The sequence below is a fragment of the Schistocerca americana genome, chromosome 6 (assembly GCF_021461395.2).
Source record: "Schistocerca americana isolate TAMUIC-IGC-003095 chromosome 6, iqSchAmer2.1, whole genome shotgun sequence".
NCBI classification, from domain to species: domain Eukaryota; kingdom Metazoa; phylum Arthropoda; class Insecta; order Orthoptera; family Acrididae; genus Schistocerca; species Schistocerca americana.
The window spans coordinates 386757911-386773952 of record NC_060124.1 but is presented as its reverse complement, the minus strand read 5'-3'; the positions used below and the strand labels follow the sequence as shown (position 1 = coordinate 386773952).

General features: G+C 39.9%; 1 protein-coding gene across 1 annotated transcript in view; it reads right to left on the bottom strand.

Annotated features, from left to right (window-relative positions):
• Positions 1-9462, bottom strand: part of LOC124620161 (nascent polypeptide-associated complex subunit alpha, muscle-specific form-like) — a 75798-nt gene extending 66336 nt beyond the window's left edge. The window contains exon 1 of the mRNA XM_047146831.1: positions 9329-9462. Coding sequence (XP_047002787.1) covers positions 9329-9462 — 134 coding nt within the window. The remainder of the gene's footprint in view (positions 1-9328) is intronic.
• Between the last annotated feature and the right edge of the window lie 6580 nt (positions 9463-16042).

Genomic DNA, 16042 nt, shown 5'->3' with positions numbered 1-16042 from the left:
GTGCAGGTGACTTTCGTATATAACAAGGCTAAAGGAGCAGAACAATATGTTTAACGTAAGTCTGCTGCAGAATTCTTGAGCAATTTCTAAGTTCGAATACAATAAATTTACTTTGGACAAAAAGGCTTCTATCAATATAGCAACGCTGATTTACAAAGCATCACTAATACGAAACTTTTCTCGCACGATATTATGCGAGCAGTGGATCACGGGCAACAGGTAGATTAACTATTCCAAGATTTGAGGAAAATGTTTGACACAGTGCCAAACTGCAGACTGTTACAAAGGTCCGAGCATACGGAATAGGTTCTCAGAGATGAAAGTAGCTCGATAGCTCGAATAATTTTTAAGTAACAGAGCCTAGTACGTTGTCCTGGATGGCAAGTATTCATCAGAGGTAAGGATATTGTCAGAAGTACCCCAGGGATGCGTGAAAGCACTGCTCTTGCTCTCTATATACATAAACGATCCGACAGATAGGCCGAACAGCAGTCTGCGACAAATACGAGTAGCTGTAAAAATGTAAATGTCGTGTGACTAGGGCCTCCCGTCGGGTAGACCGCTCGCCGGTTGCAAGTCTTCCGATTTGACGCCACTTCGGCGACTTGCGCGTCGATGGGGATGAAATGATGATGATTAGGACAATACAACACCGAGTCCCTGCGTGGAGAAGATCCCCGACCCAGTCGGGAATTGAACCCGGGCCCTTAAGATTGACATTCTGTCACGCTGACCACTCAGCTACCGGGGGTGGACACGAGTACCTGATAACGCTATGTTATACCGTACAGGAAAAGTCATCTTTGAGTGACAGTATTTCTGTTTGGTGTCATGAGTGGCAGCTTCGTCTAAATGTGGAAAAATGTAAGTTAATAAGATGAATAGTAAAATCAATCCTGAAGTATTCGAATACAATATTACTGATGCACTGTTTGGCATAGTCACGTCGATTAAATATCTAGGTGCAGCGTTGCAAGGAGCATGTGGTGGTACGATCACGTGAGCCCGTTCTAGGGAAGACGAAAGGTCTATTTCGGTTTGTTGGGAGAATTCTTGGAACTTTTAGCTCATCTACCGCGTACAGAACACGTGAGCGGCCTATTCTAGAGTATGTTGGGATCCCCACCAAGTTTGATTAAAGGAAGACGTTGAAGCCATTCAGAAATGTGCTGCTATATCTGTTACCGGCAGTTTTTATCAGCAGGCCACTAAAACTGATGTGATAACAGATTTGAAGCCATCATACAACTGTTACTCAAGCAGTACTGTCGATATTCACTCCAGTTGTCAATCGTGTGATTATTGCCACAACATGTTTCGGGGTAACATTATCTCATTTTCAAGGGCTTAAAATATTTTTCATGAAATTAGGCCTCGAAACAACTAAAAAACAACATTGCAACACGCTAGTATTACGGAAATACCCCAGGAGGTCAGACGAGAAGCCGTGGAGAAAGTTCAGAGAACTGGTATTTGCGACAGAATGCAGAACGATTCTGCTACCACCAACGTCTACCTCGCTGAAAGACTGCTAATACACAATAAAAGAAGTTAGGGATCACAAGGAAGCATACAGTCGTTTTCCCTCGCTCAATTTGGCTGTGGAACAGGAAAGGGAATGACGTAGGTATAGATGAAGATGTAGATGTACACTGATAGTGGGTTCAATGATTGCTCTACCACGCCCCGTGTCGTTACTTGCGTAGTATTCATATATCTGTGTATGTAGATGCAGATATATAGGAGATGCCTAGACATTTTCTGGGACATATTCGTTTGTTTCTTCTTATTCGGCACAAGCACATGTACCCGAGCCCGTGAGAAAATGCTTCAGACCTCTTGAGTGTATCAACACATTACCAATACGTCCGTAAACAGTATCCAGGGACGATATTTTATAAATTCTCGTTCCATAAAGAATTATAAATTCATCACATAACTTTCTTACAAAATAAATTTACATTGTACATAATTATAGGTAACTGGCTTAGTACCACTGTTTTGCCTGCATAGCCCTCGGTCTGCACAGATTCTTGTTGTTCTTTAATCGAATACACAAAAACAAAAATTGAAATAAATATTAACTCGATGGAGTTTCCACTCACACAACAAAGAAAACAATAAAACAATGAACATTATCTTGAGTAAATTATTCTCTATAAGAGAAATAGTGACCTACATCGCTACTTGTCTTTGCATAATTAAAGTTTTCCAACGGGTTTTATTTAATTTCACGCAGCGAATTAAACAAAGAAAGACCACCAGGTACTGAATTCCCTCATCTCAATCGGATATTTCTTTACATGGAGCCGCATTTAAACGTGGTAGCTATTTTGTCATCAAGAGTAATTAGTTTGTGTATTAATTACAACAAAAATAACTGTATAAACATATACTAGGCCTACTGAAAAATTAATGTTTTAAAGATCTGTTTATTTTTCTTTGTAATTCTGACACCGCCAATTTGTTGTGGTGAATGTTATTTAGCTTTCTTTGATTTAGTTCACAAAGTAAACATTCTTAAGACTGCACGCTAATTAAGGTCATAGCAGCAAGGCTTTTTATGAATGTACTTCTGACGAAAGAGCGGTTCTGGTGACTGGGGTGGAGGTTTTAGTCTTGCCTTTTGAGTTCTTGTGGTTATATATTCATAGAAACTTCCATCTCGTACCACATATTTCTTCATTTCTGACCGCGAAGTCAAATACGAATTTTCATAGATTTAGCTTTAGAATGTTTTCATGTAACGAAATATTTCATAAAAATTGTCGTCGCTTGTTTCACCCTCTTAAGGGCTGAATTTCCAAAAACAGTGAAACAAGTGTTTTGTGTTTCGTTTCTAAACGAAATGTCAAATACCAGTTTTCATAGATGCAGCTTTAAAAATACTTTAGTAGTTCTTTAATAATTATTTATTAAAAAAATAACTTTCACCCGTATTTCTCCCCATTAGGGGTTCAGTTTCCAAATATACTGAAACATTTACTTATTTATTAGTGACCGAGAAACCAAATACCAATTTCTAGAGTCAAAACAATATTCAAAAACATTTTCATCGCTATTTGAGTCCCTTAGGAGTGGAATTTCGAAAAATCCCTTCGCAGAGGATGCCTGCGGTATACGATGAACAGCCTCTCCAAATTTCAAGTTTCTATCCTTAGCGGTTTGGCCTGCGCGGTGACGACTCAGCGACCCAGTCAAGACATTTCCTTTTATGTATGGGGATTATTCAGTCTCTCCAGCGATAATTCACAAAATTGACGTATATTTATACTATGCACATGTGATGCTGTGTTGATACATGTTTATGATAACGAAAGAAGAGGAACATAGCCTACTTTCCTCGTATAGTATCAACAGAATATCCAAGATTGAGCCTCGCATCTGACGAACTGGTTATTGTCTGTCCAAGGGGCGCAAAGGCTCCACGCGCGACAGCTGAGTCAGCGGGGTTGCCTGCGCAGCAGGCGTATGCGGCGAGAAGACTCCACAGCTTCGGTCCGGCGTACAGAAGGCGCTTATTTTGCTGCGCCGATCTCAGAGGCGGAATTTGAGCTTTATTCCGTATCTTTCTGCCCACCGAATATCTAGGAGGCTGCAGGGCCTGACATGAGCATTGTGAAGTGGAGTTCAACTGGAGAGCGGGTCTACTTCCAGGACTGATGTCCTGCCAACCAGTACGACGACCGTCACCCGCCTAACAAATTCATCGCTTAATAAATGGAGTCAGTAATTAACCTAATTATGACTTTGATACAGAGCGATTACTAGTTAAAAACTGTGTCTAATTTCGGTGCTCTACAGAAGAGCGTTAAGTAGTGTAATAACTTCATTCAGTAATAAATGTTGCGGACTTTTATCCTGAAATATATAACATTTTATGTGTGCTTAATACAGTAATCAGCGTCTGTGGTGTTACATGCCCTCTTTATCATACACTGCAGGTTCTACGTAAATCGCTTGGTACTTCTCTGGATACTAATAACTACACTAAACATAATGACATATCAGCCGGGCTCTAAACACTGCTAGGGTGGCGTTATGCGGTGTTCACAGTTGTACTGTACTGTGTTTGGCGCAAAATCTTTGATGAAAAGTGTAACCTCTTTGTAACATAACCGTAAGAACGAGTCTATTTGTACACAATGGGAAGTATATGAGCATGTCACATCAGAGTGTAGCGCATATCCCATTCTTCGTGGACGATATGTACTTCCTGCAACCGCACGAATGTTGAATTACATGTATCAATTCGATTCAGGCTACATCACAAGCTCCTGCTGGAAATCACCAGTACAATGCTTTTCACTAGTCTTCCACCTGAAGGTGACGGTGGAACCACCATGACGCATCATGGCTAAACAAAAGTCTTGTCCTTGAAGGAAAAAACTGTAATATTTTAAAACATTATTCCATTCCATTGAGTCAGGATGCTACAGCACCCAATTTCGAATTATATCAGTATAAAAACAACCTTGGTTTGAAATTATTTAATATCAATGACGCGTTTCACCCTTTTGGTGCATCATCAGACTGCGTAAATGTAGCTGGATATGTAACCCACCTCTCATAAAGAAACGTAAAGTGGAAAATGGGCCCAGTAGTAATTGTATATGTAATTCAAGACGGATGGATTACATATCCAGTTACTGTTTCATCAATTTTCAATTTTATATGGCTTTGTGACAGATGGATTACATTTTCAGATGCTATTACACAATCTGATGATGCCTCAAAAGGATAATACACTCCTGGAAATTGAAATAAGAACACCGTGAATTCATTGTCCCAGGAAGGGGAAACTTTATTGACACATTCCTGGGGTCAGATACATCACATGATCACACTGACAGAACCACAGGCACATAGACACAAGCAACAGAGCATGCACAATGTCGGCACTAGTACAGTGTATATCCACCTTTCGCAGCAATGGAGGCTGCTATTCTCCCATGGAGACGATCGTAGAGATGCTGGATGTAGTCCTGTGGAACGGCTTGCCATGCCATTTCCACCTGGCGCCTCAGTTGGACCAGCGTTCGTGCTGGACGTGCAGACCGCGTGAGACGACGCTTCATCCAGTCCCAAACATGCTCAATGGGGGACAGATCCGGAGATCTTGCTGGCCAGGGTAGTTGACTTACACCTTCTAGAGCACGTTGGGTGGCACGGGACACATGCGGACGTGCATTGTCCTGTTGGAACAGCAAGTTCCCTTGCCGGTCTAGGAATGGTAGAACGATGGGTTCGATGACGGTTTGGATGTACCGTGCACTATTCAGTGTCCCCTCGACGATCACCAGTGGTGTACGGCCAGTGTAGGAGATCGCTCCCCACACCATGATGCCGGGTGTTGGCCCTGTGTGCCTCGGTCGTATGCAGTCCTGATTGTGGCGCTCACCTGCACGGCGCCAAACACGCATACGACCATCATTGGCACCAAGGCAGAAGCGACTCTCATCGCTGACGACGACACGTCTCCATTCGTCCCTCCATTCACGCCTGTCGCGACACCACTGGAGGCGGGCTGCACGATGTTGGGGCGTGAGCGGAAGACGGCCTAACGGTGTGCGGGACCGTAGCCCAGCTTCATGGAGACGGTTGCGAATGGTCCTCGCCGATACCCCAGGAGCAACAGTGTCCCTAATTTGCTGGGAAGCGGGGGTGCGGTCCCCTACGGCACTGCGTAGGATCCTACGGTCTTGGCGTGCATCCGTGCGTCGCTGCGGTCCGGTCCCAGGTCGACGGGCACGTGCACCTTCCGCCGACCACTGGCGACAACATCGATGTACTGTGTAGACCTCACGCCCCACGTGTTGAGCAATTCGGCGGTACGTCCACCCGGCCTCCCGCATGCCCACTATACGCCCTCGCTCAAAGTCCGTCAACTGCACATACGGTTCACGTCCACGCTGTCGCGGCATGCTACCAGTGTTAAAGACTGCGATGGAGCTCCGTATGCCACGGCAAACTGGCTGGCACTGACGGCGGCGGTGCACAAATGCTGCGCAGCTAGCGCCATTCGACGGCCAAACACCGCGGTTCCTGGTGTGTCCGCTGTGCCGTGCGTGTGATCATTGCTTGTACAGCCCTCTCGCAGTGTCCGGAGCAAGTATGGTGGGTCTGACACACCGGTGTCAATGTGTTCTTTTTTCCATTTCCAGGAGTGTATTAAATAATTTCGCAACAAAGACTGTTTTTATTCTGAACTGATGTAATATTTCATTTCAATTATTAGTCGCAGTTCTTCAATAAAACTGAAAACTGTGTTTCATATCTTTTTGTGACACTTATTACTCTTTAACTGCATCAGAAGTGCCTTTCGCATTGCATATTAGCCAGATAGAGAATCTCTGGGACCGAAGGCTTTGTTTACTAAGAGTATGAGAGAAAGTATTCTAGACGAACGAGGACAGCTAAACTACTAATATATACGTAACACATTTTTTACTAAAATATTATTAGGCAGAATCAAATGGCTCAAATGGCTCTAAGCACTATGGGACTTAACAGCTGAGGTCATCAGTCCCCTAGACATAGAACTACTTAAACCTAACTAAGCTAAGGACATCACACACATCCATGGCCGAGGCAGGATTCGAACCTGCGACCGTAGCACGCGCTCGGTTCCGGACTGAAGCGCCTAGAACCATTCGGACACGACGGCCGTGCTAGGAATAATCGCTCTACAGTAACATTAAAGACACAAAATATGGTTACCTACGTCGCTGTATCAGAGTACTTTTCAGTACCTAATTGTAATAAACAAGTAAATATTCCTTGTCACAGCAGACCAGAATAAATAAGATAAACGATTAAAAATGTCAGTATTCCTCAAATATTTGGGTTTTGCTATCTCCTAATACCGCATCTATAGCTAGACTTTTTAAAACTAAGCGTTGAAGGGCCGCTGGAGTCATGTGTATAAAATTATTGTCGGAGAAACAAAATTTTAGAAACGCTTCTCCTATAGAGTTGCTCTTTTCACGTGTGTTGTAAGAGCTGTCCCCATTATTCTATGCACGGCACTTGATTCTAAATATTAATACTTGATAATCCTAAACGCACCTTGCAAAAACGAATTTCTTCTTAAATTTTCTACCGTTTACATATGAACAGATCAGTTTAGCAATGGTAAAGTGATACCTTATTCGTGAAACATCTTTATAGGAGCAAAATGTACATAAGCTGCAATAATAAAATTACTTTTATCCTCCTGTAGCCTGTTAGCGATTGTGACTTTTCGAGTTCCGTAGATTTTTTTGAGTAATCAATCTTGTGAATGGTTTGTTACGGCCCATCACGAATTCCTCTCCAGCTCCAACCTCTTCATCTCAGAGTAGGATTGCACCACTACAGACTCAATTATTTGTTGGATGTTTTCCAACCTCAGTCTTCTTCTACAGCTTTTACACTCTGCACCTCCCTCTAGTACTATGGAAGTTATTTCCTTAAGTCCTATTTTCTTGTTGCTAATTCTTGTCAGTGTTTTCCATACGTCCGTTTCCTCGCTGATTGTATGGAGGACCTCGTCATTCCTTACCTTAGCACTCCACCTACTTTTCAACATTCTTCTGTAGCACCACGCTTCGATTCTCTTTTGTTGCGGTTTTCCTATTGTCCGTGATTCACTACCATACAAAGTTGTGCTTCAAATGTACATTCTCAGAAATTTTTTCCTCACATTAAGGTCTATGTTTGATACCATTATACTTCTGTTGGCCAGGAATCTCTTTTTATGTGCTAGTCTGTTTCGTCTGTCAGAAGTTTTGATGTTAAGGCTCTCTCTACTGTCATTTCTGCTGCTCTCTCATTACCTTACTCTTTTTTAGTTCACTCTCAATCCATATTGTGTACTCATTTGACTGTTCATTCCATTCAACGGATCATCTAATATTTTTTCACTTCCACTGAGGGTAACAATGTCATCAGCGAATATTATCATTGATATCCTATGACCCTAAGTTTTATTCCCACCTGTGGCGTTCGCTGTGTTATTCAGTGGGTTGGTATTTTATTAATATGTAAATGGAAATGATAATCTTATTTTATTACATTGAGTAATTACTGAATAAATTTTCTCCCGGCTAAAGAATTGGTCAAGTTGCTAGAGAACTCCAAGTTAACGTCGTGTTAAAGTGTTGTCTGTAACTTGTGTAAGTGTCACTAAATCACTGTTCATACAACAGATTCTACACAACTATGGATGATGATGGAAACAGTTATCTTCAGCAAAATGATCATTAAAACCACCGAATATCAGCCGCGCACAACACTGACGTATGTTACCTGAAACAATATTCTTCGCAACTCGTGCGTAATTAATTTCGGCTCCATACATCAGCTAAAAAAGTTTGTTATAACGTTCGTGCTATGAGCACTGTTTTTTAAGAACCAATCTGATTCGAATAATTTTCATTAAAATGAGTTCGGGACCACCGGTGCACATTTATTTTTACACATTTGTATTACGTACAGCATTTATGTCTGCAGAATTGCGTAATTTGAATTTGCCGCTGTGATAATTGTTAAGACGGCGGCAGACAATTGATAGAGACTTTCTATTGTTAGAGCAAATAAGTATTTTAAATGCTTATTGAACTTTACAGAAACTCAACTTTCGTATTGTGCACTATTTAGACTTCATCAAGCAAACATTTGATTTGTTTCTAAGGAAAACACAGACAAACACGCGATACAAATCGCTATCATCAATGGCTGCGCTCGTTGCAGCGGAAAGAAATAACTAACACAGATAATGCTTACTGAGAGAGGAATTTCAGCTACAAATAATTATTCACTCGTGTTTATAATAATAATGAACTCTGTTTTCAAGTAATAATTAACAAATAATTACAATTTCTTAACAGACCTCAGTTTGATATGCGTCTTGCGTGCTGAACCTACAAAAGCCAACCAACAAAAGGTAAAAACAAAAAAAGACAAACGCAGATCATTGTCTTTGTATGATACACATCGATATGTCCAATTACATCGTAGAATATTATATAAATAATTAATTCACTATTTTTTCATATGTCGAATAAATAATGTTTATATCTGTAGGAGGCATAATTTCCTCTCGTCGCACTGTAGCAAAAAATTTATCACGTGGATGTTACAATGCCCCTTGGGCTGAGAAAAAAAAATTTGTTAATCTGTTGTATATTTTTTTTTATCAGTCCACGTAATCCACGTAGATTTGCTACTCTCAAGATGCATGTGTTTAGTTTCAATGTTGTTTTAGACATGACAAAATTATAGTTGAATCGAGTACTTTAAATGACTTCAGTGACTGTATTATCTCGGAAATTAGTCACTCATTTACCGAATGTCATAACAATTTGCTGCTGACGTCGTAAGACCACCCTCGTGTCGAGCCGTTGGACCACAGGCAGACAGAGGCTGCTGCTGGACCGCCCCCGGCCGAGTCGGTGGCGCGTCGGTTGCCGTCGGCTGCATCGTGGTTTGGATCTGCTGCTGGCTAGAAGTCGCGCTGCAGCAGCTCTTGTTTCTCCTTTCCCACGTCCCTCAGTTTAAGACGGGTACATGAAATGTCAAAATATAAGCATCAGTGACAAGATAATTATTATTCTCATCCTGTGGAAAAGTTTATTAGTGTCCATTTCACTTGAATTCACACGGATGGAATTAGCCTGTTTGTGGAGTATGTTCTGTATTTTGACACTGTTCAACACAATGTAGTGATTCATACTTAAGTTTATCACAATATGCACATTTTGAACACTGCACCGTTAATCATACAAGTGTCCGTAGTGTGCTTCGTTTACTTAAGCGGAATGTATTTTCGCGACGCGCTGCATAGCCAACGTTGCATTATTGTTTTGCCGCGCGGCTGGCTGTACAGTCTGTCACATTAAATTTGGCACGCAGAGACGCTTCATATCAAACTACTAAAGGTCATCAGTTCAAGTTAATTATTAATTCAGTCAACAGAACTCAACGTTCATAGCGCTGCTGCGAACTTTGACACTCCAAGAGCGTTCATAAGGTTACGTAATCACAGTTTTTATCACTGTTCATCATTATTCACAATGTAAATCACAGTTCTTCACGCGTCAACTACTTACTGCGAAACACGTTTCACTGTTCTGATTGCTGTCAGTAGTTTTCCGCAGTGCTTAACAGACAATCTATATGCAAATGACACTTTTCAAGTAATGAGGTCTGGTACACTTGCACATAAGTTCATATTAGCATGACTGAATAACAAAATTTAAAATTTTACACTGTCACATAAACATGAGACAATATAAAACTTTCAGAATCTGCTACATTATCTTGACCATGAGATCGTTACAGAACTGTCCATATTTGGTTTATCTAACAGGAATGTTGCTCATAAGAGCATTTTAAATGTCTTTGTAATGAAACCGTGTACGTAAATCAGTACACATTCAGATTTCGCTTCACTAGTGGTGAAAGCAGTTTATCTTATTTTTTACTTATTTATTTATTTACTTTTTCTCAGTCACACAGCTCACACACCACCAACACTCACTACGTGTGTGGGACTACATGACTCAATCTTATGAAAATATTTTTGTTATATCCATTCTTACACACGAACAAATATATTATTTAAGCGTTTTAATCATTTTTATCCAACGCATAGAAAGGTAAAATTCTTCACATTTAATGCAACAACACTCAAGTGTTCATCAAGTTATTTATCCCTTTTAGAGTAAAAATACATTTATTATGTGGATTCTTTACTCCTTGCTCAAATAATTCAAGAACATTACAGTGTAATACTCGACGTAAAAACTTATAAACTAATACATACATAATATTATCACATTATTACTGCTAATTATTTTACCATAAACATTATATTTACAGTTATGGGGTAGTGCACTTGCACTTCTTATTGGTCCTTCGTATATTCACTTCGTTTTTCTTAGTCCAGGGGACCGAGTAAGATGCTCTGCAATAGGTCTTGTACGGATATACTTCCTTATTATAATGGTAATCTTTTATGATTCCAGGGCGTTCAGTGAATACTTCGAGGTATCCCGATAATAATTCTGTTAATTGTCTAGCCTCTGAAGCATCAATGCAAGTTGCCTCCTGTACCTTCTCTTCTATAGTTGTGACGATGTCACTCACGTTGCTGGGTGCATCGTTATTTCGATTTTTGTGACACATCTGTGATTGCTTATGATCCAACACTAACAACTTCTGTTTGCTGGCAGAAAGATTCATTTTTCTCATCAGCGGAAGGTTCGCACCGAACTCCCAATTCAGCATTAATGTTACGGGTCGCTGTTGGTACTTACGTGCACATGTCCCACGGGCGAGATCAATTACAGCTTCTCTTTCCCGAAGGAAGTCAAGTCCCAGAAACACCGGTATGGACAAGTTATCCATTAGTAGGAACGTGCATAATAAGCGATCATTTCCCAAGGAAACTTCCACCTATGTCTGGTATTTTATACTCTGTGCCTTTTTTCCCAATGCCCCTATAACCTTACAATTTGCAACCGCCAAAATCGGCAATCTCCTTATCTCCGATACCTTCTTGAAAAACTGCGTGTTCATAACTGATACATTCGCACCTGTGTCAAGCAGAATAGTAGTTGTTACACCATTTACAGCTCCGGTGACACTTGCTTGGATATTTTCCCTTTGTGGCTTATCAGAGACAGCAGGTTCCTGATATAGCTCATCTTCGATCCTGTTGCCATCCTGATACCGTATCATGATTATTTTCCGTCGACCTATTGCCTTCATTGTTGGCCTCAGTCACCTGGCGAAGGCCTACAGGGACCGAAATTAGTTTGTTGGCTTCTGAGTGTTTTGTTTTGTTTCCGAAGGTACCTCCACTATTCTAACATTTTGTGAGTTTTCAGTCGGAGGAGGCCTGCTTGGATCCCACCACGGTGGATATTGATTGCTTGGTATAGGTATAGCCAGTACATAATTTATTGGCTGACTTGAATTGATAGAATTTTGCTGCGGCTGCCAATGACTTGGTCCTTGCTGTCGCCAATATTCACTGTCACCCCGCATATTTTCAGGCTTGTCTTTATATGGACTGTCTGACCTGTTGTCATTTCGTCTCTTTCGGTTGCTATTGTTATTGTTTGGGTTTTCATTGTGGTACGGCCTCTGATTACCATTCGGTTGTTGGTGTTCTTCGGCCTTTTGATAATCACTGTTATTATTATTAGGATAACCAAAATTTTGGTTGTAGGGATTCCTACTACTACTATTATTATTGTATTTTCCGTTACTATAAGCTTTACTTTTATATTTCTTTGGACTACCTTCGCCCCTATTTCCATTATTTCCATTCCATGAATTTTTTCTATTAGGACTATTATTATTGCTGATCATGTCAGAATTTTTTCTGGCGTCTTCTTGCACTAGATCCAGAGAATCAATTACAGACAGAAATTCTTTCAGATCGGTGTCTGTAACATTAAATAATTTTTCTCTAATATGTATGGGTAATCTAGCTTTTAACACTCGCAATAAGTCTCTGGTGGTTACTGGCTCATCCCAGTACCGGGTCATGTTAATATATTTTTCAAAGTACTTTCTTAAGGAACCTGACTTCGGATAGTACATTTCTGCATTGTAAACAATTTTACGGAGTCGCTCTTGAGTAGACGCTGACCAGAATTGATCAAGGAACGCCTTCTCAAAGTCGTGGAAAGTCTTGCAAGTTTCTGCTGCATTTAATGCCCAGAGCGACGCATCACCAGAAATATGTGAAATCACAAACTGTATTTCTGTTCTGCCGACCATGCTTTTGGAAGAACACTTTTGAAGTTTCGAATGAAAACTATTGGATGTATGTTTTTCTTGCTTTCTTCGTTAAATATTTGAAACTGTCTATGCTTAATTAGACTTTCTTCATGCATCAAAGTAGTTAAGTGCATGGAATTGCTATCATTCGCAGGTTGTGTGGTTACTTTATTACAAGTACATTCTATTCCACTATTATTGTTCCTTGGTGTCACATATTGCTCTGGTAATATCGGTTGATTACCAAAATTTGGTCTTCCTTCTGGTGCATTGAAATTCGCCGTTAGATTTTCTGCGATCTTTTGCCTGTCAGTACCAATGTTGTCATTACTGCATACTGTCAGATTTTCAAAGTTTTGATTTTCAGAGCTCAGCGCCCTGGCTACTTCTGTTCGGACTTGCTTTCGGATTTCCGAGGGAATGTCCTCCTGCATTGTTTCCACAGCGGTAGCCAAGGCTTTGAATTGGTTCTCTAGTCTATATACTTCAGTTTGAAGACTATTGACCTGAACTGGAATGTTTGTTAACGGCTCAATAGTGGTTTTTACTGCATCGATCTCCTGCTTAAAATGGGTAGTAATAGCAATATCACGATCGACCAACACTTGATTTATCCTACGGACAATTTCTTTATCTCTTTCCAGAAAAATATTGTTTATATTTTCCATAAATTTCTTTTCCTTTTCTTGGTCCCTGAGCTCCTGTTGCTGTTTTTCTATAAGCTTTTCCTGTCTACGTTTTTCCTTTTCCTGCTGACGTTGTCTTTCACGCTCCTGCTCTTTAATAGTAAACTTTTCAAAAAATGCTGTTAGCATATCCTGTATGGACATAGCTTGAGCATTGCTAACTTCTGCCCCTTGCCCAGAAGAAATATTGTCATTAATTCCTACTTGGTTGAATGCAGGAGTGTCAGTTTGTTTTGGCAACTCCTTGGTTTTACTATCACTCGGGACATCAGTTTCTAAACTATAATTCATAATTAAATTTTCTAATAATTCGTTAGAAATATGGGAAGATTGCTCTACCTGAGACTCTGATGTCATCTCTGCATCAGTATGCTCATTCGGTTTATTTTTCTTTTGTCTAACCATTCTATCACCAATACAGCACAACAAATATATAAATCACTGACAAGTTGACACAAAATGATCTTATCACTAACACATATACACAAATAACACTCAAAAATATTATTCTCGCATCCAGAATATTAAATTATTACTACTTATGGCTGGAGGAACCGATTTCAATTTTAAATTGCACACGCAGCGCGTGCTGATCGTGTGCTGCTATGCAACTACAGAACATGCACATCTGCCCCTACCTGAGTTGATCGAGATCGGCGGACTGCACTGCTTATATCAAGTTAATGTCGCACCGGCAGTTCGGTAGGAAGATGTCAATGCTCATGAAACAAATAAATAAACAATGATTAATAGTTTGTTTTGGTACCCCATACCTGTAATAGATCACAATTTCAATTATTAAAATGAATAAATGTGCATTGGTGGCCCCACGTTGGGCGCCAATGTGGCGTTCGCTGTGTTATTCAGTGGTTTGGTATTTATTAATTTGTAAATGGAAATGACAATCTTATTTTATTACATTGAGTAATTACTAAATAAATTTTCTCCCGGCTAAAGAATTGGTCAAGTTGCTAGAGAACTCCAAGTTAACGTCGTGTTAAAGTGTTGTCTGTAACTTGTGTAAGTGTCACTAAATCACAGTTCATACAACAGATTCTATACAACTATGGATTATGGTGGAAACAGTTATCTTCAGCAAAATGATCATTAAAACCACCGAATATCAGCCGCGCACAACACTGACGTATGTTACCTGAAACAATAATCTTCGCAACTCATGCGTAATTAATTTCGGCTCCATACATCAGCTAAAAAAGTTTGTTATAACGTTCGTGCTATGAGCACTGTTTTTTAAGAACCAGTCTGATTCGAATAATTTTCATTAAAATGAGTTCGGGACCACCGGTGCACATTTATTTTTACACATTTGTATTACGTTCAGCATTTATGTCTGCAGAGACTTTTTTTGTTAGAGCAAATAAGTATTTTAAATGCTTATTGAACTTTACAGAAACTCTACTTTCGTATTGTGCACTATTTAGACTTCATCAAGCAAACATTTGATTTGTTTCTAAGGAAAACACAGAGAAACACGCGATACGAATCGCTATCATCAATGGCTGCGCTCGTTGCAGCGGAAAGAAATAATTAACACAGATAATGCTTACTGAGAGAGGAATTTCAGTTACAAATAATTATTCACTCGTGTTTATAATAATAATGAACTCTATTTTCAAGTAATAATTAACAAATAATTACAATTTCTTAACAGACCTCAGTTTGATATGCGTCTTGCGTGCTGAACCTACAAAAGCCAACCAACAAAAGGTAAAAACAAAAAAAGACAAACGCAGATCATAAAAGGAATTTACAATTATCATTGTCTTTGTATGATACACATCGATATGTCCAATTACATCGTAGAATATTATATAAATAATTAATTCACTATTTTTTCATATGTCGAATAAATAATGTTTATATCTGTTAGAGGCATAATTTCCTCTCGTCGCACTGTAGCCAAAAATTTATCACGTGGATGTTACACACCTTTCTTTTATTTCCGTCGTTACTTCTTTGATGAACAGATTAAACAGTAGAAGCGAATGACTGTATCCCTGTCTTCCACCCTGTTTAATTCGAGCACTTTGCTTTTGGTCATTCAATCTTATTGTTCCTTCTTTGTTCTTGTACATACTGTACATTACCTGGAATTTATAACTGTGTTTACTGCATGCTAATTACACAGTCAACCACTAAAATTGAAACACCAGACAGGATACCAAATAGAATTTTATTTATTACACATATATAACACATTAGGAGCAATTCAAAATTGTATGTGATCTGGGGCTGTAAATGGTGTGAAATTCAGTAGACAGTGCTACCACCTCTGACCGTATGAACATCTCTAGCCCAGCTGGACAAAGAGTTATACTTAGGTTGGATTACAGATACGGGTAGGTCATTTAATCCCACATCAACTCAACTCCTGGGATTATCAATCACTGTAGGCAGATAGTGGTAGTGTGACGTGACTTTAACCTGCTGGCTGTAGGCAGCTATGGCCTGAGAGTAATGGCTCACACCCCTGGATTTGTCTCTCTGATGGTGGTTCGAGTCCAGAGTTGGCAGCGCTGGTGTGTGTTGGAACCTTTGTAGGGGACAGTTCGCTGAGACGT